Source organism: Olea europaea, chromosome 20 (assembly GCF_002742605.1).
Source record: "Olea europaea var. sylvestris chromosome 20, O_europaea_v1, whole genome shotgun sequence".
Taxonomy (NCBI): Eukaryota; Viridiplantae; Streptophyta; class Magnoliopsida; order Lamiales; family Oleaceae; genus Olea; species Olea europaea.
The window spans coordinates 1,514,937-1,537,043 of NC_036256.1; the positions used below are offsets into that span (position 1 = coordinate 1,514,937).

Below are 22,107 nucleotides of genomic sequence, written 5' to 3' on the forward strand. Positions count from 1 at the left end.
TGCACTTTTTCTTCCTTCCTTTCTTTTATTTTTTCCCCCTCTATTCTGTTTTTTTTTTTTTTTTTTTTTTTTTTTTTTTTTTTTTTTTCCATCTTCTGGGCTTGAGAGTTGGGTTGGATTAGTCACTTATCATAATAGTTTAACAACGGAATAATAACATGGAAAAGAACCCATTTCTCAAACTTCCTACTAGATTCTAGGACGACATGGTATCAAAACTTTAAAATGTTGAAGCCATGACAGTTCTGATGCCATCTCTAGATTTCATCAACGGCAGAAGAAAAGGAAATCCGGGTGGTTGACCTGTAGCAACTTCAGCCAATTATCAGCATCCTGCAAGAGGGAGTTTGCCAATTGGTGCTGGCATCCTGCATTTGGAGTCCACAATGAAGCTTTATATTTGTACGAAGCAAGACCGAAAACTGGCAATGAAATCTTGGGAACACCATCCATCTCACTGGGATACGTAACAACTGGAGGATGGATAGCCTCGTTACCTGAAAAGAGTGCAAATGCAAGCTCAAAATAATGTGACATTGTGGAAGAGATAAATCAAAATGCAGAATACATCATTCTAGCAAAGCTAAACTCCATATAATTCAGATGAAGGAGCAATAACGCAGGCTTACCCATTCCAATATAAAGGATTAGTCAATCTAATAATAGATGGTAATATGGTCGATTTAAAATAAAAGAATTGCTCTCAACCATATGGATAGTTCAATGTGCTCATCGGCACCTACCCTGAAATGTGGATCATCCAAGGCACATTAGCATGGCGGACAGCCACACAATCACTACTGAAGCAACTCTAATAGTAGTTTCACCCCTATTCCCTCTAAAGCTTCTCTTAGGAGAATCCCTTCGCTACACTCGACAGAAGACTCTCTACTCTCTACATCTATGGTACTAATAGAGAGAGTCAGATCTAATCTAAAGAGCGTGAAGACATCATTTGTAGCACATACATGACCATAATATTCTCTTAGAAACGTTTTACCTCATAAAATTTAGAAAGAAAAAGATCAGAGGAAAGCCAGCAAGTGGCTGGGCACTACAAAAAAGAGCAGTGCGACTTGGTTGGAGTAAATGCTAAGAGGATGTTTGAGAGCTTACAAGTGAATTAAACTTGAAAATAAATTTTTATTGAACGTGTTTGGGCGTGCTTATAATCATCATTTTTTCACTTAATATATATAAAAATAAGTTCATAATAGGATAGGAGTTACTAACAAAATAAGAAACTTAATAAATGCAATCAATGTTTGACTCCACATATCACTGGAGATAAAGAATCAAGTATGGAGGTCAAATATGTAATGGCTTGGTCTTTTCTAAATATACAGAAATGTGCATAGGAAAAGAAAAAAGGAGTGACATCGGACAATACATAATGATGAGAAGTAGTAATACCATGGAGGGTCGTGTATAAGAGAGTGGGAGATAGAGTTTCAAATACCTGTCATGGGGGTATGAAGAGAATGAAAAGTTAGAAAGCAAGCATCCAAATCATTGAGTGATGGTCCCATTGGTATCCTGTAAATAGGATACCTACAAAAGTAAATGTTTCCCCGTGAGTCATTCGTATGGTCACACAGAGATCAGTAAATGAATCGAGCATCCCATGAGTTCGGAAAATAATTGTTACCAGGCCACAGAAATCCAACTGGAATGGAGTAAATCACAACTTCTCAGGGTTTTGAGTTCAGGATAGCGGAAAGCAAGATCGTATATCTGTGACAATTTCAGTATAGAAAGCATGAGGAACAGAGTACAGAACTGTTATTCAATTTCTCTGCCCTAAAAAAAATTGAAGGAAAAAGAAAAGAAAAGGAAAAAGCAGTTGTGATGCATTCAGAATCTGAAGAGGAACAAACCTTGTCCGCCAAAGGCTCTCGACTGTAAGGTTGGTCTCTTTCGAGATACTCAAACAGCAAGCAACCTTGCGAACTTCCAGGTTCACCTTCATCACTAGAAAAACCTTCTTGAAATGCCATATTCTGATCACTCACAGACAATCGGTCAATGCTAAGAGGATTATCACTTGATTGACAACGATAACAATGTTGTTGGCTTGAATAATTCAAGCCACCTCTATCCAGTCCGCAGTCGCTGCTTCGATCACTACTAGAATCCGCAAAACTATCACTGTCACTTTCCTCACCAAGTTGCCTATCACACCATGTAAATGCGAGACTTGTTTGAGGAACATTAATTCGCCAAAACTATAAATGAGTACTAATCCAGGGTAATCAATCAATTAAGAAAGGGAAAAAGGCCTAATGATACTTAAAAAGCCACGTGGTAACATCTAGCACAGCAGCCAAGGATAAGACACAGTAAATATATCCTGTAAGCATTTTCACTGATAAAAAGAAAGAAATTAAGCAACATGACTCAGCACAAAACCTCGAGGTCACAAAATTAAGACACCTATAATATTGGTTTTTCAGTTCTCAATGGGAAAAAAGCAAGTATAACCCGATAAGCATTGTAAATTGAATACTTAATTTATCGTGGGACCACCAATACGTGGAAACTGAATACGCACATCTCAGACACAAAAGCATCTTATTTATACAGACTATAACCACCACATGACCCTGTAAAAAAATAAAATAGAAGAACTTGGATGTCCATGTAACACTCATCAGTCTGTGCATTCCATTGAGCAAAATGTGGGCGAGTGTGTTCGGGCACCATGTCTTCCATTTTAGAGTTCATTTGTCACTCTAGCAAGTTGCAAGGTGTGTTTCTTCATGTATATAACAGAAACATACTAGCAAACAAATATACTGAAAGATAACTATAAAATATTGAGTTGCTAATAGCTTCAATAGCCATCATGAACGTAAATAACTAAACGCCATGAAATTATGTAAGCAGACTAAACAAAATTACTCCACTGATTTCTAGCAAATTAAAGATAATAGTAATTTATAAAGGAAGATGACAAAATAGAGCACAAAGAAAAATCAGTCATTTTGTTGAATGTGAGAGAAATGGGTGAAGCATATTGCGTGGTAAAACTATAGTGTTCCATCAAATAGTCACCTTTCTCAACTCTTACCAAAAGCATGAACCCAATTTAAACCAAGACATTGTACTGGGAATGAAGGGAGCACAAGTAACCTTCCAAAGTGACTGGTATTTTTCACTTATAATCTAACAACCTATTTATTAAAGATAAAAGAATCACACAGACACAGACCCACATAGATGTGTACCTGTATATTGATTTTAGACATAACACACACATTCTCCCCCCAACCACCCTCTCTCATTCTCACACATACAGGAATCCATACTGACAACATTCAAAAACAAGCAATTCTATTTCCATTTATCTGTATAACATATTCATGAGTTTATTTTTCAGGATGGACACGTGTTTTCAAAAACTTCCACAACAGCATCACTGCTCAACTTGGATTAGTTCATTCTTGAAACTGGAAGTACCCATCTATCACAAGGCAAATCACAAATTGCTACAGATACGATTAATTGTCTACAGTGTGTTGAAACAAGCTGAAAAATCAAAAGTTATTTTTGGCAAGAAACTTAAAAGGGGAGTTTCATAGAGTAGCTTGGCAACCACAACAATAACAATAATGCAAACAAAAATTTGCCAACTTGATCTCAATAAACAACATAATGCATGAAATGGAACACGAGAACAGCAGGTCTTTGAGTCTTTCTGCACCAGTTTATCCTTTATTTTTCCTTTGGAAAGTAATAGGCTCTCTGAACTTGTGGTACTCCGTGAGGTACGTATTTATCTGAAAGGAACTTATTATGGTATAGATACCTTGATTTAGCTGAACTCTTTGAATGGTCAACGTACAATTGAATACCCGATAAATAGGGCACATAATATTGAACCACGGAATCACTGTCATTCATTATCAACGGCACTCCAGCACCATATACACTCCATTCCTTGAATGACTCCCATAAATCACCAAGCACAAAATATGGCTGAAACTCCACATTGCTCGTTTTCAATCCCCTAATAGTCGTCTGTTAACAATTTTCAACATATTCAGTCAGCATCCATTTAACAAAAGATCAATAGCTAATAAACAGGATAAAACTCATTTATTCAAGATTTCTACTTGTTAGCACCACATCTTTCGAGTTAAAAAGATTATTACACTAGCAAAGCCAAACACTATCTTTAGGACATAATTTTCTGCATATTAATGTTGTAACTGCAGCTTTGCTTGAATTGCTTCCTTGAGGCAGGAAAAAAAATTCCACTTGCTTCTTGTGATAAAATATAACAATACACGAAAAAAATTCACAATTTTTAATTTCTTTAAAGTTTGGCTAACTAGAAAATGCGATTTTACATCTAGTATGATTTTAGCACCAGCACATTGCTCCAGACGCATAAAAATGTATTAGAAAATAACCATTAAAAAACACATTAATTACTTATTCAAAAACACACAAAATTCACCTTCGAATTTGTGGGAACTAAATTTTAAATGTAGAATAATTATGAAGCATTGAAAGATGACCACTTCAATAAACTTTAAAACAGGTCAAAACAATAATAAAAATCATCAAAGAAACTATTAAATTACCACTTCTTAAAAACAACCAACGAAACAATTGTCCTGGCTAAACAAGCTACAACCTTCTATGAATAAGATCTCATATCGAAGCAGGATACAATGTTCTACAGCACTCGTACTCGTAAAATCGCATTAAATGTCCTAATAACATTAATAGAATAAACCCATCTTTTGGAACTAATTACTACTGATAAAGTCAAATATTAATTAAGCACAGATTCCAAAACTTCAATTAATGTACAAGCAATGAAACCTTGGATAAATGTGAAGCCGGAACTGAAGGGGTGATCGACTCCAGGAACCTCTCCAGATTACAAGGAGGTGACGGCTCGGTTGCCGCCACCATCGGCACAGCATCAGCCAGCCTGGCTTTTTCCAGAGGCTCACCTGCTCGGCTCTGGTAGCGACTAGCGGTGATGTCACTTTGGGCTCTCCGCAGGTGATCTCGACTCCGGCGAGCCCTCGGTACGCTGTAAAACCGATCTTCCCCATTTCTACTCCTATTAATCTGCAATCCTGCCCCTAGCATTTCCTCTTATATATTAAAAAAACCCAAAAAACCCTTATTTATCGATATAATTATATACCTATCTTTATAGCCTTAAACCCTTCATATATGAAGAGCTTTCTGTTTATATATCTTTTATATATGACTATATATAGATTATTTGATCAAATTAGTTGTTTCAAACTCAATGTAATCGATTTGAGGAATGATTTGTTGGTCTTTAAAGATAAGAGAATTTAAATCAGCGAATTTGTGTCGACATATTCGAGAAATTGGAGCAGATTAAAACCCGAGCTAAGTTGTTTGAGATCAACTTTTTCAAAGTTCTTCAAGGAGAGATGCCAACATGTGTGTGTGTGTGTATGTATATGTGTATCTATTTGCGGCGAGAGTGGGCGCATAGAGAGATATAGAGCATGTTTGGGTTGGGATTTTTTATCAAAAAAATTAATTTTTTGATCGTTATTTCATTATTTTAGCCGTAATTTTTGACTTCTTCTCTCACAGGTTGACCTCACTTTTCTTCTAACGATCAAAAAATCAATTCTCAAAATCATATAGATAAGATTTCTAAAGACATGTAAGAAGGGGAAAATCAATCATGCTATTGCTTTTTTGACATAATTTTACATGACATTTTATCATTAAATAATTTAAAATACAATCGATCTTTTATTCAGTGATTTACTGTCATATACAGTGTGTCCAACTTTTCGTCAAATTATTTTGACAAGGTAGCTTTACCGGAGAAAAAATATTTTTTTTAAATGGTGCTTCACGTGCCAATAATGCTAGACGGACAGGGATGGGAACAGAGTGTTAACATGGATTTAAAATTTACTGACGTGGCAACCTTTATTGCAAAACAAATAAAAAAACAACAATTGGAATTTAAAAAAAGTTAACACGTGAAAAGATTTCTAAAGGGAGAGAAACCACCCATTTTCCTCGCCCATTTCACGAGTCAATAAGGAGAAAACCCTCTTCCTCCAAGCACAGCCGTCGTCGCCTTAGTCGGAGGGTAGCTGGTGCATGGGATCCACTTGGTGTGAGTGATGGTATATTATTTTTATTTTTTTTAAATAATGAGGCTACAAAATGGTGGTGTAATAAGGAGTTGGTGGAAAATTAAAAAGACAACTTGCCACTGGAACATAATTTTATTAGGTTAATAACCTTTTAATTTCCCGTATTCTTTCAAAATATTCATATACCATCTTTTAATAACAATATTTTTTTGACGAAAATCATGATTAATGATAAGATTTTCTGATAACTGAAATATAAAAAATAAGAATGTGATTAAGAAAAAGTTAAGAATATAAATGTGATAATGAATAAAATTTAATGACATTTAATTTAATTAAAATGTGGTGGGAATGTAACCAATCCATAGCCATCCATTTTACTAAGACATTATTAACGGGTTGTTGTTACAATATCATTACAAACATTGTTTATGTTAATTATAACATTAACATGAACAAGCAAGTATTTAGAAAAGATTGCGACCTTAATTCGAAAATTGGATGAACCAATCAAGATTTTCACATTGTTTTTAGCTTCGAATTTTGGAAAAAAAATCAAAATAAAATAATTTATACATAATAAGAAAGGAAGGAGATGAAGTGGAATTAATTTCTTGCAATGAATCACTAGATAGCGTACATAATTTATTATTTCGTCTTAAAACGTATTATTTTATTTTACCACTTAAAAATGTGCACAAGAAAAAGGGAAAGTTAAGAAATAAATTGTAAAATGAACTAAAACTGAAAAAAAATAAAATAATAATAATAAAATAAATTTGAAATTTGAAATTTGGCTCATAATCTAGCCTCATTCTCTAAAAATTCATCTTTCTCCAAACTTATTTTTATTTGTACGTTCTTCCAATCAATGCAATTTTATGTGTAAATTCAAATTTTATTTCTATTTTTTAATTTCACGTTCTTCAAAATTTATAATCTCCCAAAAAATATCAATTTTCTCCTTTAAAATTGAACTGCCACCCGTATCTATCTCATTATTTAATTATTTTCCAATTCATGATTTCATTGTGAAATTCAAAATAGTAAATTGTTTGATGAGGCCTGTGTTTGGGAAATTTTAGTTCCTCTTTGACCTCTTTGAACAAAAATTCTTTATTTTTAATTATTATTTTGAACTACATATTTACACAATAAAATATTTTACTCGTAAATAAAAAAAATTTGTTTTTTAACCATATATTCTCAAAAAAATATCGATTGTATTACATGCCCATAATGATTTACATATATATGATGTTTTGAGATATGGTTGGATCAGAATTTTTTCAACCAAATAAAAAAATTCTCTTTTTTTTTTTTTTATATATCATCGGTATGTAAATCATTATATAACTTCTCATATACAATTAGCATTATTAAAAATCACTAATCAAAACATCATTTTCCTTCAATTTCTTATCTAATAAAGGATTATTAGTCAATTAAGTTCTCATTTGGTTTAGTTAAAAAAATAATAAAAAATTATGTTAAAGTTAAGAATTAATTTAAACACATGTTTAATGGAATTCTCAAATTTTATCAGCTTTTTAATTACATTTTTTTAAATTTTTATCAAAATTTACTAAAAACTAATTATTGACTAAACTCAACATGAACTAAAAGTTTCTTATACTATCCGGTCAAAATTAAATATTACTTTCCACCACACATTTAAAATAATACTTATCAATCCATCACTCTTCATACTAAAAAGTTCATAAAATATTACTAAACCTCCGTTTGGCCCCCCATTATTTTTCATTCAATTACATTTCATTTTTCCATAAAATAATATTACATATAAATCGAAAACTTTTTCTTCTTTTTCAACCACTCATTTTTCAAAAAAACACTATTCCACAAAATGAAATCCAAATGGGGGCTAATTATCAGTCTTGGTCCATGGGCAAGATATAGCTAAACCTTGACCTATAATTCTCGTCTATCAAAGAATGCGATTAAGTATTTTATATTACAATAACTATTAGGATTCGTTTGATTGTTTTAATGAAATTTGGGTGAAAAAACGAATTTCAGGGAATTGAATTATATAAAACTTATTTTACTGGGAATTGCCAATTAAATGTGTTTAATTAGTATAATTTTTTATCTAAAAAATGTTGAAATTTTAAATATTTTGGTATTTGTTTGGTTTTATTTTTCATGAAATTTGTCAATTAAAGAGATATAATTGTAGATAGAATTTATTTTTATTTCCAAAAGAAAAAAAAGAAGAAGAAGAAGTTGAAAAACCCAATTCCCACCAAAGGAAATTGAATTCCTTAAAAACCAAAAAAATAGCATCACATGGGAGGAAAATGAAAAACCAATTTTATGGAATTTTTTTGGCCATCAAACACACCATTTGAGTATTTTTCCATGGAAAAATAAGGCTATCAAACATGTCCTTATTATCACTCAATTTTTTTGTATAGCACATTATTATTATCATTAGTATTTTTTATATAGCATGAAGTTTGGACATGGCCGATTCGATTCAATTCTAAAAAGAATTGGATATTTAGTAAATGGAACTATTAAATTCAAATTTAATTATGAAATTGTTCGAATTCGGTTCCTAGGTTCAGTACAATAATTAATTTTTTTATCTTTACAACAACATTACATTAATTCAATTATAACATGTTCAATCTTAACTCTTACAAAATAATGTAGTCTAATTCCGTGATATCTTTTGTGCCTCTCTTTGTTGAGTTTTTCCATAAATTTGATTGTTAAAATCACAATAATAGGAAGATAGCGAGCTCATAATAATGAAGCGAAGCACAGCCAAGCTTCCAATTCGATTTCTCAAGACGGCAGAAACAGTAAAATAAGAAATTCGAGTAAAAATTAGGTCAATTTGATTAAGTTGAACTTTGTTGAAAATTAGAAATCAGAAAATCATACTTTGGATTTGGACTAACTAATTAGCAAATTAATTTAAAAAATAAAATAATTTAACTTATTTAAGACAAAAAAAAATTAGGGAGTTTCGGTAGAAGCAAGAATCGAACAAAACCCGTAGGTCATCAATACAGATACTCATTCGGGTATTTAATTTAAGAATAACTGTTCAGTTTGATTCACTTCAATTCGATTCGAGAGTTGTCAAGCCTTAGCACGAAGCATCATGTGCAAGTCCAATGGTGATCTTTTGCTTTGATGAATAGTATATTGATATAAAAATGATAATACAATGTTGACATTTTTGGTGGAACAATTTAATTTCTCCGTAAACTAAATATCTACTTCGTTGACAATTTGATTAATGTTAGTTTTTAGGTACGACAAATGGTCAATAGACATCTAAATGCTAAGGTATAAATTATAAACATTTTAGTAAGGACATCTCGCACCAAATCCTGTATCAAATTGAAAATTATCTACAATCCATTAAACAGTTGCACAAAATAAACAATATTTAATCATTTTATATATGCATTTAATGAAAAATTGTACTAAAGTTTAAAAAATTCCAAAAATGAAAAATTAGACAATAGCTATCTTATATATGCATTTAATGCTGTCTAAGCACAAATGTGATTGGCTCCTGGTGGATTAGTCACGTGAAGGGTTAATGGAAATCATTACCAAAATAATTTGAGTGACGCGTGTATGGCTGGATTTTGAAGGCGGCACCTTTTCTTATCTGATGAAATCTGATCACGTATCCCGAGGGGAAGGATATGGGGCAGGCCGCAGCCGCACGTTTAAACACAACTACTCTGGGACGTGGCGGATAGGATAAAGCTAAGTGAATGAATTGCTTGTCAGAAGAGGCGAACGGCCATCACATTTTGCGCTGGGGCCCTATGTGAATTAAAAAAGGATCATACTAGATGACGATGTACCTAATTTTTTTTAACTAATGCTTTACGTATCTCATAATAGAGGTGTGGAGATCACGTGTTGGGATTATTTTATTCACGTGGGGTCCACGTGCTTGTGAGAATAGGTAAACCAAATTATGTATACTTAGAATTATCCATTAAAATATGTCGACCCTCATGTGTGTTTTCGGTCATCCGTTATGTTAGTATGGCAAAACCCGGGTGGATGTAACATTTACTTTTTTTTTTTATCTAAAAAAACTTTAATAATTATGTAAGCCCTATTTGGTGTCCATTACCAAAAAAAAAAAAAAAAAAGGAATTTTAAAATAGTATTTTTAAAAGATGCGTTGTTAAAAAATTATTGACATTGGAAATACATCACATTATGGCAAGGTAATATTTCACAGTTTAAGTACTCATTTTGAGAATGTCTAGTGCCAAAGTCACTTTAAAGTGACCGAACGGAAAGGGGCCCAAAGTAATTTAAAGTTTCCCCTTGTGTCAAATTAAATTCATATTCGGTGAGAAAAATCAGATTTTTAATAAATTTTGATTAATGTTGATGAAATATGTGATTGAAAGTTGTTAAATTCATAAAATATGTGGTCAAAATTAATTGTTGACTACCAACATAGGCTAATATTAGAATTAATAATCTACTAAATATATAATTATTATATGATGACATTATTATCGTTTTTCAAAGATCAATTTTTACACGCAGTACTTTTTTGTAAGGCACTAAGGCGCGGTTTGACATGGCTTTTGAAATGTCAAAATGAATTTTTGAGATCCAAAAATTACTATTGGACCCATTTGGTTAATTTCGTTAAAGTGCTTTTGGTAGTTTAAAGAATTTGTAGAAAAAATTGGTTTAATGTGATTTTTTCTAGAAGTACTTTAGGAATGGGAAGTGTTTTAAAATTTTAGTTTTCAAACATAGCTTCCTTCAAAAACTCTTCCATAAGAAGCAAAAGTTATGTCAAATGGACCCTGATTGGATTTAAATGTCGACATATAAGTGAATTACTCAAATGATCATTGAATTTGTAAAAAGTTTTCACGGGGTCGCTGAATTTTAAAAATCACCAAATTCATCACTGAACTTTGCAAAAGATTTTCATGGGGTCATTAAACTTTGCAAAAAGTTTTCCAAGGGTCACTAAATTTAGTAATTACTAGGAAACCTTTTACAAAGTTCAGTGATGAATTATGTGATTTTTAAAGTTTAGTGATATGTGGAAACTTTATGTAAAGTTTAGTGATAAATTTGATGATTTTTAAAGTTCACTGACTCCGTAAAAGCCTTTTACAAGGTTCAGTGACCATTTAGGTAATTCACTCGTCTACATATAGTTTGAAAACCATTTGACAGTAGAAGAAATAAACGAGGAGTCTATGTCTTTCAAAAAATAAAAACCAAACAAGGCTCCAAGGACCTAATGAAAAGCTCAACGAGGACTAAATTTTCCGTGGGGTGGGCACACAATCCACGTGGTGCGCCCGTCCAATGCCGAGACACCACTTCGGAAGTGTGTAGTGGGATACCCTTCGAGGTGGCACACTTGAAGTCTCTCCTCAACGAGAGGTAAATACAGGACAACACTGGAACATAGGTTAAAAACTCGGTGGCGCACTTGAAGTCTCTCCTCGACGAGAGGTAAATACAGGACAATCATTGGAACATGGGTTAAAAACTCTCTGCCAACTTGTACTAAAATATAATGATTTAACAAAAGGAAAAACGTGCTGGTGTTGGGACTCAAATGGTCAAGGGCCCGCCATCGTCTGGGTGATTGTGATGAATGGAAAGGACGTTGGCGAATGATTATAGGGAAATAATTCGTTGGGCTCATCCACTTTGCCAGGCCCACATGGCAGTGTAGCACGATTTTAATTTGTTTTGATCTTTAAAAATAAAATAATATGGTGTTAAAGTATATCATTATTGTGACATTAAATAAGATATATGATTGAGAGTACAATCAAATGAGTTACTCGATTCTACTTTTGATTGAACTTATTACATAGGAACCACCTAGACTGATCTTATAACATCATTAATGAAGCTAAATAACATTATTTTTTATATATAGTTGCACAACTCGTCTTTAGAAATTAAAAGTTTTCTAAATCCCATGTCAAATTGTGGCGTGGCTTCTGAATGCCAATTTTTTGCAAAACTAGATTTTTCTTCGCATCCTTGAGCAATAATTCATAAATTTGAAGCATGTTTCAATGAAAATCAAGTAACAATGTAACGAAAACAAAAGATGAACTTCTTTTTGAAGAAGTTATGGATTTTATATTTGGAAAATATTGCTGATAAGTATAATTACAAAATTTGGGAATATGTATTGTCAATACTAGTTATACTATTTATCGTCATGATGATGAGATATCGATGATGTGACAGTTTATATGAGATAATGAAATTTGATTGTTTAATTTTTATGGGAGAGAGGGGAGGAGATGGTCTCAAGAGAGAGAACTGTGAAGAATAATAAGTTGTCACATTACTAATGTTCTATCATCGCAATAATAAATAACATTACTCCTAAGCTAAATTTAATGTAAAGATATACAAAATGATCTTTATGTATGAGAATCTAATTATTGGTGAGGATAAAATAATTTCCACCCCAAAGTCAAATTAAGCCCATGTATGATGTATGGTTGAAATTCTTTAAAATTCATTTTTCTCCAAACTCATTTTCAACTATATTTTCTATTAAAATAATTTTACACGTGAACTTATAATTTTTCCTAATTTTTAACCATATATATTCCAAAAAAAAATAAATAAATAAAAATACATCAAATAGGCTCTAAATATAACCATTTGACCCAAAAAAAAAAAAAAAAAAGCATCATCTCCTTTTCATCAGCTTATTTTACATTATTTGTTGAAAAATGAACCTTTTGTAAACCATGTGTTTGCAATTAAAGGTGCTTATAAGCATATTTGAACTTGAACAGCTTACAAGTACAACCAAACATGGTATTTTTATTTTAAAAATCAATCATACTAGGGTGCCAGATGAATTTTGACACCCCGATTGACCTACACTCATAGTCGGGATGAGTGGGGTGCTATTTTTTACATTTTTATTCCCATGAGATCGGCGCGGGTCCCATACCAATGTGAGTGTAGGTCAACCGGGGTATCAAAATTCATCTAGCACACTAGCTTAATTCTTTAAAAATTAAAGATCAATTTACTACAGAGACATGAATAATAGTTAGAGGTGAAATTTTCTAAGATTATATGCTACTCCTGGTTTTAGTTGTAACAGTAACCCTACAAAGTAGAAACAAATTTTGATATAGTAGCAGCATATCCTCAAGTATGATTCCATATGGGCCAACTTTAAAAGAAAAAGCCACTTTTGTCAATTTCTTATCCTGACTTTGACACTTTCTATATATTTTTTTCTTTTTTCTTTTTGGTTAACATGTCTTCAAAACTTTAAGAAGACATCGGTTAGGTTTGAGTCAATCAACCGAACCCAAAGTTGACGTTTAGGTAGCCGATAAATGGTAGGTTTAAGAATTTACTGTGCCGAATTTGATGAGAAAATAATTTCAGCGCTAGTTGGGAGGATTAGTGGGTCATTTTCTTGAAATGATTGAGGATCAATTTCTCTCCACCACAATGGAGTGCGGTAGATTATCTCAATGATTTGGCACAAAACTTAATTTAGGTGCATGGTACCATTAAGTCTCTAGTGCTTATAGAGTTATTATTTATAAAAATTACGAAATAAAATGTGTTTTTGATGTGTAAAATATGATTAATCATTTGACAAGTTGTACTCTAAATTTGACTTCAATTGATGCATTTTTATTGACAATCAATTTCCTCGATCATCTTTCGTCAACGTTATGAGCCTGAAACAACCAAAATTTGAACTTTTTACTGCGTATTTTTCCATTCTCCTTCACCAGATTTCTGTCATAAATAAAAAAAGTCGAGGCTGCTATTTTTCCACACAACTCTCCATAATTCTCTAGTCTCATCTCTAGTATTATACAAAATCACTACAATCACTATCAAGTCTCGTAATTTCAAGATTATTACTATTTTTACTCTTCCCCTGTTCGGTATTCACATTACACCACCTAGAAAAAATATTTTCAACCTCCACATCGATATTTTCTTCTGTATTAATGCAATTTATCTAATGACTAGTTCATCATTATTTTCATCCAAGAAAAATATTTTGAGTATTATTATTATTATTATTATTATTATTTTTTTTTTTTGTGGGAGATCCAATTGAAGGCATCTATGGGTTATAGCTTTTGATAAGGACAGGTAAAATATGTTTTTCCTAAATTATTAAGGGTATAAGGTTCTGAAATTTATTTTGCTTGTTCTGATTGATTTGACCCATGCAAATATTTCCATGTATTTAGGTCTGAGTTACCATGCAAATATTTTTATAAAAAAATTACAAGAATTATTTTTTGAGTAAAAAACTCTTCAAATTCTCATTTTAAGGCTAATTAAACAAGTGGAGAGTCACGTTTTACCCCATGTCTCCTCAAATTCGTAATTCATTTTTCTTCATCTCAAATTGTGTTAGTTTTAACTTATTTGCAACGAGGAAAATCAAGAACTTTGTTGCTACAAGTTTGGTTATTCAAGGCAAAGGATTTTCTATTTTCATATCAAGCGTAGAGATTGGTGGCGCAAGTTGATTTTTCTTACGAATGTTTATGTATGATTTATGCGTATAATTATAATTGTAAGTTATGAACTGTAAAGCTAAAATTTAGGCCCACGATCTCAAGTGATTCTTCGAAATAAAAAATTTCATTGATAGCTCAAATACATGGAAATATTTACTCTATGAAGTTTTTATGTTTTACATATGAATATGCAATTTGTTCAAAGGGGATTGCATCTAAGAAATATTCTCTTCGAAAATTTTCAGATTGAGAAGGGATTGTGTACGGATGGAGATTGCATAGATTGTGGAGAAGCCAATAGAAAGAAAATCAAATCAAAGATCAAGGCTCTCATGCACTGGATTTACTATCATGTATTTTAAAAGTAAGATTAAGATAATGAATTTACACGATTATATTATGAGCTTGTACTTCATTTGAGCATGAAATTAGATTTTCATATAGCTCTATGATTTGATGTTTATTAATTTATGTTAGTAGGATATGTTTAGCATAAGTTTTGATAGAAAATGTGATTGGGTGTGTGAATTTGAACATGTAAACACTTGAAGTAAAAAATTTTGCATTCTGTTTGATTTTCAAACTATCATCCAAATAGAATTCTACAAGATTTTGAATGAAATCAGTGGGCTTTGAAAGACATATGAGTCCTCTGTCCGTTGACTATATAATCAAGTCATTTGGAGGTTGATAAGATAAAATTATGCTCTTTTTTCATATGTTGTGTTCTAGGTATCCATTTAGCATATGATTAGGCGTCCTATTGTGTGCCCAAATGATGTTGAAATTTTACCACGTTGTACTTCATGAGTTCAGAAAAATACTATAAAAATTTCATAGAATTCAACACTTAGTTGCCGGCAATTTTCTTCCCCTCAAAGGATGATGGTGGTGATGTTTGCAACCACTAAGGAAGGGAAAAAACAGAGAGTAACTATGGTAATCACTCAACCCGAAAACGGCTCCCTCACTATGTTTCTTCTCTCTGCAAATGACGCATACACATAACACGGCAGCTAGATGACTGATATAGTCTCAATTTTATGTCACCACCAATGAGGCCAAACACAAGCAATTGAGCCAAGAATATTAATCAATTTGGGCCAACATAAATGACCACACGGGATACTTAAAACCACTTGGGCCAAAACTCACGTATCCACCAACAACAAATTCAACTCCAACTTGAACTATCCAAGAGTGTTGGGCCACGAGCAACCTTTATTAATGGGAAAATTAGCTAGAAACCTACCTTTAAAGACTAATTTTCAAAAATAGAGAAGGTTAGTTTTAATTTCAAAATTCAGGTGGTAATTATATTTTAATAATTATAATTAATAAAAATTTAATAAAATCTAATCTACATATACCACCCACGCACACCAGTGACTCCACCCCCATTTCAATTCATTCCCAAATTGTAAGTAACCCTAACCATCTCTCTCTGTCAGCTTCTCTCTCTATGCCATCTCTCTCTCTATCACTTTCTCTACCATCAACCACCTAACCCTCTCCTTTTCTGGCACCACAAAATTCACTGACCACCACTACCAAAGAAGCAACACACCGGCCATGGTTTTTCTTGCAACATCGCTTGTCGCCACTTGCAGAAGTAATGGTGAAGACCGGTGACGACTTGAGCCTTCTCATCGAAGATTTCTTCACTTATCTATCCTGTTTTACTTCGCCGGAAAACGATTTGACCGCTCTCATCGTCGGAGCAACGATGGTTTGTGGTGGTTTTTTAGGTAATTTTTAGATGATTTTTGATGGTTTTTAAGTTGATTTTGCGATGGTTTTAAGGTGGTGCTGGTAGTGTTTTTGAGGAATGCGGACAAATTACCAAAATCAGATGTTGATCTATTGGAATTCTCTTTAAATTTAGAGTCTCTAGAAGCTGAATTCTTCTCATGGTGGTGGTGTGCTGTGAGTGCTTTGTGCAGTGGTGTTGTGGCGATTTTTCGGGTGTTGTGGTGGTGGTAATTGTCGGAGGCAGTGGAATAGATGCAGTGGTGCTCATGGTGGTATTGGGGGTGCGATGATTTTCTAATCTATTGTTCATTGGTGGTGATGGTGGGTTGTGACTTGATATTGATTTGGTCACACACAGTCACTTTTAATATAATTTTGATCACAATTAGTCACACCGAATGCAAAGTTAGTCACAGTTAATCACATGTATGTGATGTGTGCAGATTTGTTTGTGGTGACCCTATACGACCAAGTATGTGTTTGTTGTGATCATTTGTGACCAATTTTGTATTGATTGTGACTTAAGATTGACATAGTCACAGACAGTCACACTAAATACAAATTTGGTCACAATTAGTCACAAATGACACAGGTATGGTCACAAATATCACAGGTGCAAATCTGATCACTTACAATGCACCATTACGATCACCACAGCTTTTTGGAGATTTTTCAACAGTGGGGTGTAGAGAGAGAAATTGTTTTCAAATTTTGGAGATTTTTCTATAGCGAGCCAGAGTAGTGCTTGGAATAGTTACCGGAGTAGGCGCTAGGGTGGTCATTGGAGCAGTTTTTGGAGTGGTTGTCGGAGCAGTTTGGCGGGGTGATCGTCGAAATAGTTTCCGGAGTGGCCACCGGAACAATCGTCGGAGCCGTTACCGGAGTGGTCGCCGGAGCTCTGGTGGTGGGTGGAGGAAAGGTGGTGATAAGATGAGGTGGATGGCATGGGTGGAAATAACTAATGGATATCATATTATAATTTAATATTTAATAAATTTATTGATCACCTGATTTTTGAAATATATGATTGAGTTTGTTATTTATGAAATGTGATCTTTAAAACTATGATTTATGTGGTCTTCCCTTTATTAATTAAGTTGCTTCAAATGGCCCATGTTTCCAAGTCAAAGTGTCAAATCATTACTAGGGTGTTGATATAATTTATACAACATTATTTTAATATCATTGTTCGGATTTATTGGGTGTAAAAAATCCAACAATGACGATGTTCAATTTTTTAGCATTCAATTTTTTTGTTAGACGTAGATTTTCGACGTTTTGAAAATGAGATCTATATTTTTATATTAAGTTTGAAATGGGATTATTTTGACCGATGATGATTGTATAGTATTCAGGTTGATTTATAATGAGTTAAGACTTTTGTCTTCTTTAATGAAATGTGAAACCCGTTACCTAAATTTAATTTATTTGTTACCCTCATTAGTCTTCTATTTCAAGTGTGTGTCATCAATCTTCTATTTCAAGTGTGTATCACGATGGAAAACAAATTTAAAAATGTTTTCATCATTTACCTATGATCTTTATTCTTAGTGTAGTTTCCGATCCCCGACTCAAGTTGCGAGAAGTAACATATTGTTTGGAGTTAATTCAAAATAGTTTAAACTTCACATTTGCAGCAAAAATTCCTCCGTATGTGACAGAATAATAGAATTAAAAACTTTGTTAATTGAATGAACTAATTCAGACCTAATCAAGGATAATTATAGTCCTAAATGGCTTCAGCATAGGACTCTTAATACCAGAGCCGGTCCTGTGCTTGATAGGCCCTGAGGCGAACGATGAAAATTAGGCCCTCCCACGACAAAATTCAAAGGTGTATTAAGGATGTTGTTTTGTTGTGAGATTTAAGGATGTTGTTTTGTTGTTGGATAATTAGTCTTGGGCTGGCTTATCTTATTTTAGGCCACTCACTTTGTTATTAAAAAAAAAAAAGAAAAAAAAAGGGGGCCCCAAAATTAGCCCCTAATGAATGGGCCTCTGCCTCAGGCCCAAGACCATTAGGGGCCTAATTTTGGCCCCCACATTTTTTTTAAAACAAGGTGAGTAGGCCTAAAATAAGGTGTGCCGGTCCAAGACTAATTATCCAACAACAAAACAACATTCTTAAATCCCACAACAAAACAACGTCCTTAATACACGTTTGAATTTTGCCGTTGCGGGATCTAATTTTTATCGTTTGCCTCAGGGCCCATCAAACACAGGACCGGCTCTGGTCTTTGCCTAGGACCGGGCCTACTTAATACAAAAGAGCAAGTTAAGGTTTCAAAGCTGTATGACCAAATTTAGAAAATTTTATTAGAATGTCCTCGAACTACATTTTCTAAACAAATCAAAGCCAATTTGAATGGATCTTGTAAAAGATCCATTAAAGAACGAATACATTTATTTTCAAAGGATTCTATCACACACTCAAACTCAAGTGAACGACGTGATTATGGCTAATTTTAAATTTCAATAAACGTACACACTTGCTTTAATTTGGACTTCTAGGTTCTTCAAAGAGACAATGGAACACGAAAAAAACCGCACCACCCATCCTAGAATTTCTTTCACACTTGATTTGTTATTGTTTAATTATTTTTAAATTGGGGACAGTCAATTAAAACTCACCTTATTTTCGCTCCTACTGAATTTTTTTATACCTTCTTAACTTATTTACATAAGATTCTGTTTGGTGTAGTTAACATTAGATTTTAATAAAAGTCGATAAAATGTATGATTGAAAAGTTGGGGATCACATAAAATGTAGGATTAAAATTAATTGTTAATTTTGATTTAAATTTTAATCCACACTAAATAGGGGCTAAATCTATTGGACGGAAAAATTGTTCATACATATGGGATGAAAATTCAAAGTTGACAATAAGAAAAGAATTTTAGAAGTAAAACATGGAAAAAAGGAAGGCTAAAGAAAATGGGAACCAGAATTTCTTTCTTCTTTGCATAAGTTGATCACCGTCCTGTGGGGCCATTACCTAAAAACTTCAACGAGGATTGCACTTTCAACGCATGGTTCTGTGACGACTTGGCCTGACCGGCTATACCCAAATTAATTTGGATTTTGAAAATAATGGTTGTCAAATAGGGACTTAATATTTTTTTTGATCGCTAAATATGAATTACTATAGATCAAAAATAATTTATAAGTACACTGAACATACCCGAGTAATCAAAGGTCCAGACAAATACAAGTACACCAAACATATCCGGGCTAACAAAAATTTAATCCGAAGACTATTAGATATTTTTCATCATTTTGCATGTGTTTAATTTTTTGTTTTTGCGAATGATTTGCCGCCTGGATTAGTGTTTGCCGCTGCGCAACGGGGTTCGACCTGCCCGGTCAGGTCGCGGGGGTCGAGGGGGCAGCGCCCCCCGTGGGGGCTCCGGGGCAACGCCCCCGAAAGAGAATTTTATTTTCAAAAGTTTTTTGAATAGGTGTATCTGTTCATTTTTAACAGTCACTTCCAAGGAATACACCTATTCAAACAGTTGCCTCAGTGTTTATAAATTCAGGGCGAATTCTCATTTGCAAACACATTAAACAATTTATTTTTCCTTCTTTCTCTTGACATCAATCAGTTATATTCGAGTGTTTTCTTGATTTGATCAAATAGTCACAATTTGAATCAAACACCTCCATTGTATCCTGAGAGAGATTTTCTATTATACCCCGTTGTGACTTTGTTGAATAGGGGAGAAACATCTTTTAAAAGATAACGTTTCATTTTGTGCCTTGGAGTTCATTAACGTATTCAGATTTCCTTACATTATTATCAACAAAGACAAGCACACCGGGCATACCCGGGTGAACAAACATGAAAGGATGAACAAATATAAAAGATCTAAATGCCGAAGACTCAAATGGAATCAAAACATGAGGATACAAATAGAACATAACTTTGTATACGTGTGTTTTAATCCTTCGAACAATGCCTTCAAACATTTGGTCTTAAATCCTAAAAAATCCTCCTATTACGTGCCATCCATAAGAAGAAAGCTGTGCTTGCAAGAGCGATCCGCTTTGCTTTGCTTTGCCACGTCGTCCCCCGACCCTCTTTCTTAATCTACTTCAATGCACTAGGTAGGGTAGACATGAAGTGCCTAATGCCCAACCAATCTAGGATATGTCCCCATACTGCAAAGCTGATTGGACAGGAGAAAAAAATATGATGCTCAGTCTCATCAGCAATTCCACAAAAAATGCACCTTCGGTCAATTTCCAAATGCTTCAATTTATCTTTTGTTAGTAACTTCAATTTAGCTCCTAACCAAAGGATAAAAGCATGTTTTGGGGCGACATAGGCATTCCAAATTGTTGCTGTCCAGGCAGTCTTCGTCCCCTTTGGTCTGAGAAAATCATAGGTTGTTGTCACAATAAATCTGCCTTCGGCTGTGCATGCTGTCAATCTATCCATTGTAGCCTTAGTTGCTATTTCAGGCCGTGCTGTGTCAATTGTTGGTTGATCTGGTCGTTGAGGTTGTGAAAACTTATCACGTATTTCCATAATCTTTTAAGTAGTGGAGAGTCGTCTTTCCTTGCCGTGTAGTCCCAAATGTCCCTACCACCAAGGAAAATTAGATTTACCCACTTCACCCAAAGTGTATCTTTTTTGCTATAGATGTTCCAAAGAGTTTTTGCAAGAATTGCCGAATTCCAGCATTTAGTTTCCCTAAATCCAAGCCCACCTTCATGTTTTGGTAAGCAACTACTATTCCAAGCAACCAACGGTTTTTTTTGAATCCCAAAGAAAGTTACGGCATAGACTAGTAACCTTAGATGCAACCATGGACGGAATAGGAAGAATGGAAAGCCAAAAACATACAACACCTTCTAGGACGGCTCTCACTAGTTCCATTCTCTGCACGAAAGATAACGTAGCCCTCGACCATGCTCCAATGTAGTCCTTAATTTTGTTGATAAGTGAATCATAGGAGCTGATTTTAAGTTTTTCCACCGCAAGTAACGAAAAGGCATAGATCCTTTCACTAAGTTTGTTTGTTGAAGAATATCCTCAAACTCTTGTCCATGGACACCCGCTGTGTACAAGTTTGACTTGTTAACATTTATCTTTAATCCGGACATTTCTCCAAAGTTAGATAAACACTCCATTAAAGTACCAACCGAGATAGCATCCCCTCTAGCAAAAAGTATCAAATCATTCGCAAATGCTAGGTGGGTAATCTTCAATGGGCCACATTTAGGATGGGAGTTAAATTCACTATTTTCAGTAGCTCCCTTCAACATTCTTGATAAGTACTCAAGGCAAATAACAAACAAGAAGGGAGATAGCGGATCACCTTGACGAAATCCCTTCTTTCCTTTTATGAATCCATGGAAACAAACATTCAATGCAATGGAGTATGAAGGCATCGAGATACATTCCATCACCCATCCGATGAATTTTGTTGGAAATTGGACCCCTTCAAGCACACTTTTTAGAAAATCCCAATTAACTGAATCATATGCCTTCCTTAAATCAATTTTAAGATGCAACTCTTTTGCGGTTATATTGCCTTAAGAGCTCTTGAGCAAGATTAATGTTTTCTGTCATGCTTCTACATTCCACGAATGCGACTTGTGATTCATCAATAATATGCCCAAGAATAGGCCTCAATCTAGAAGCAATGATCTTTGTGATAACCTTATAGAAAACATTGCAACAAGCAATAGGTCTATAATC

General features: G+C 33.6%; 1 protein-coding gene across 2 annotated transcripts; it reads right to left on the minus strand.

Annotated features, from left to right (window-relative positions):
* Nucleotides 1-95: 95 nt before the first annotated feature.
* Nucleotides 96-5,474, minus strand: LOC111369358. Of its 2 annotated transcripts, XM_022990842.1 has the most exons (6): nucleotides 4,834-5,473; nucleotides 3,809-4,020; nucleotides 1,878-2,172; nucleotides 1,649-1,734; nucleotides 1,460-1,551; nucleotides 96-497 (listed from the first exon to the last, which is right to left on the minus strand). In XM_022990842.1, the coding sequence occupies exons 1-6, from the start codon at nucleotides 5,107-5,109 to the stop codon at nucleotides 268-270; spliced, it is 1,191 nt and encodes a 396-aa protein (XP_022846610.1). In that variant the 5' UTR covers nucleotides 5,110-5,473; the 3' UTR covers nucleotides 96-267. The 2 variants fall into 2 exon arrangements, with proteins under 2 accessions (XP_022846610.1, XP_022846611.1); XM_022990843.1 differs by lacking the exons at nucleotides 1,460-1,551; nucleotides 1,649-1,734 and having other exon boundaries at nucleotides 4,834-5,474.
* Between the last annotated feature and the right edge of the window lie 16,633 nt (nucleotides 5,475-22,107).

Excerpts from the sequence above, each read along its gene's own strand:
- LOC111369358 (XM_022990842.1), bottom strand. The coding sequence starts at position 5,109 with ATGCTAGGGGCAGGATTGCAGATTAATAGGAGTAGAAATGGGGAAGAT. Across the intron at positions 4,021-4,833 it reads CGGCTTCACATTTATCCAAG|ACGACTATTAGGGGATTGAA; the intron begins GTTTCATTGCTT and ends AATTGTTAACAG. Across the intron at positions 498-1,459 it reads TCTTCATACCCCCATGACAG|GTAACGAGGCTATCCATCCT; the intron begins GTATTTGAAACT and ends CACTCTTTTCAG.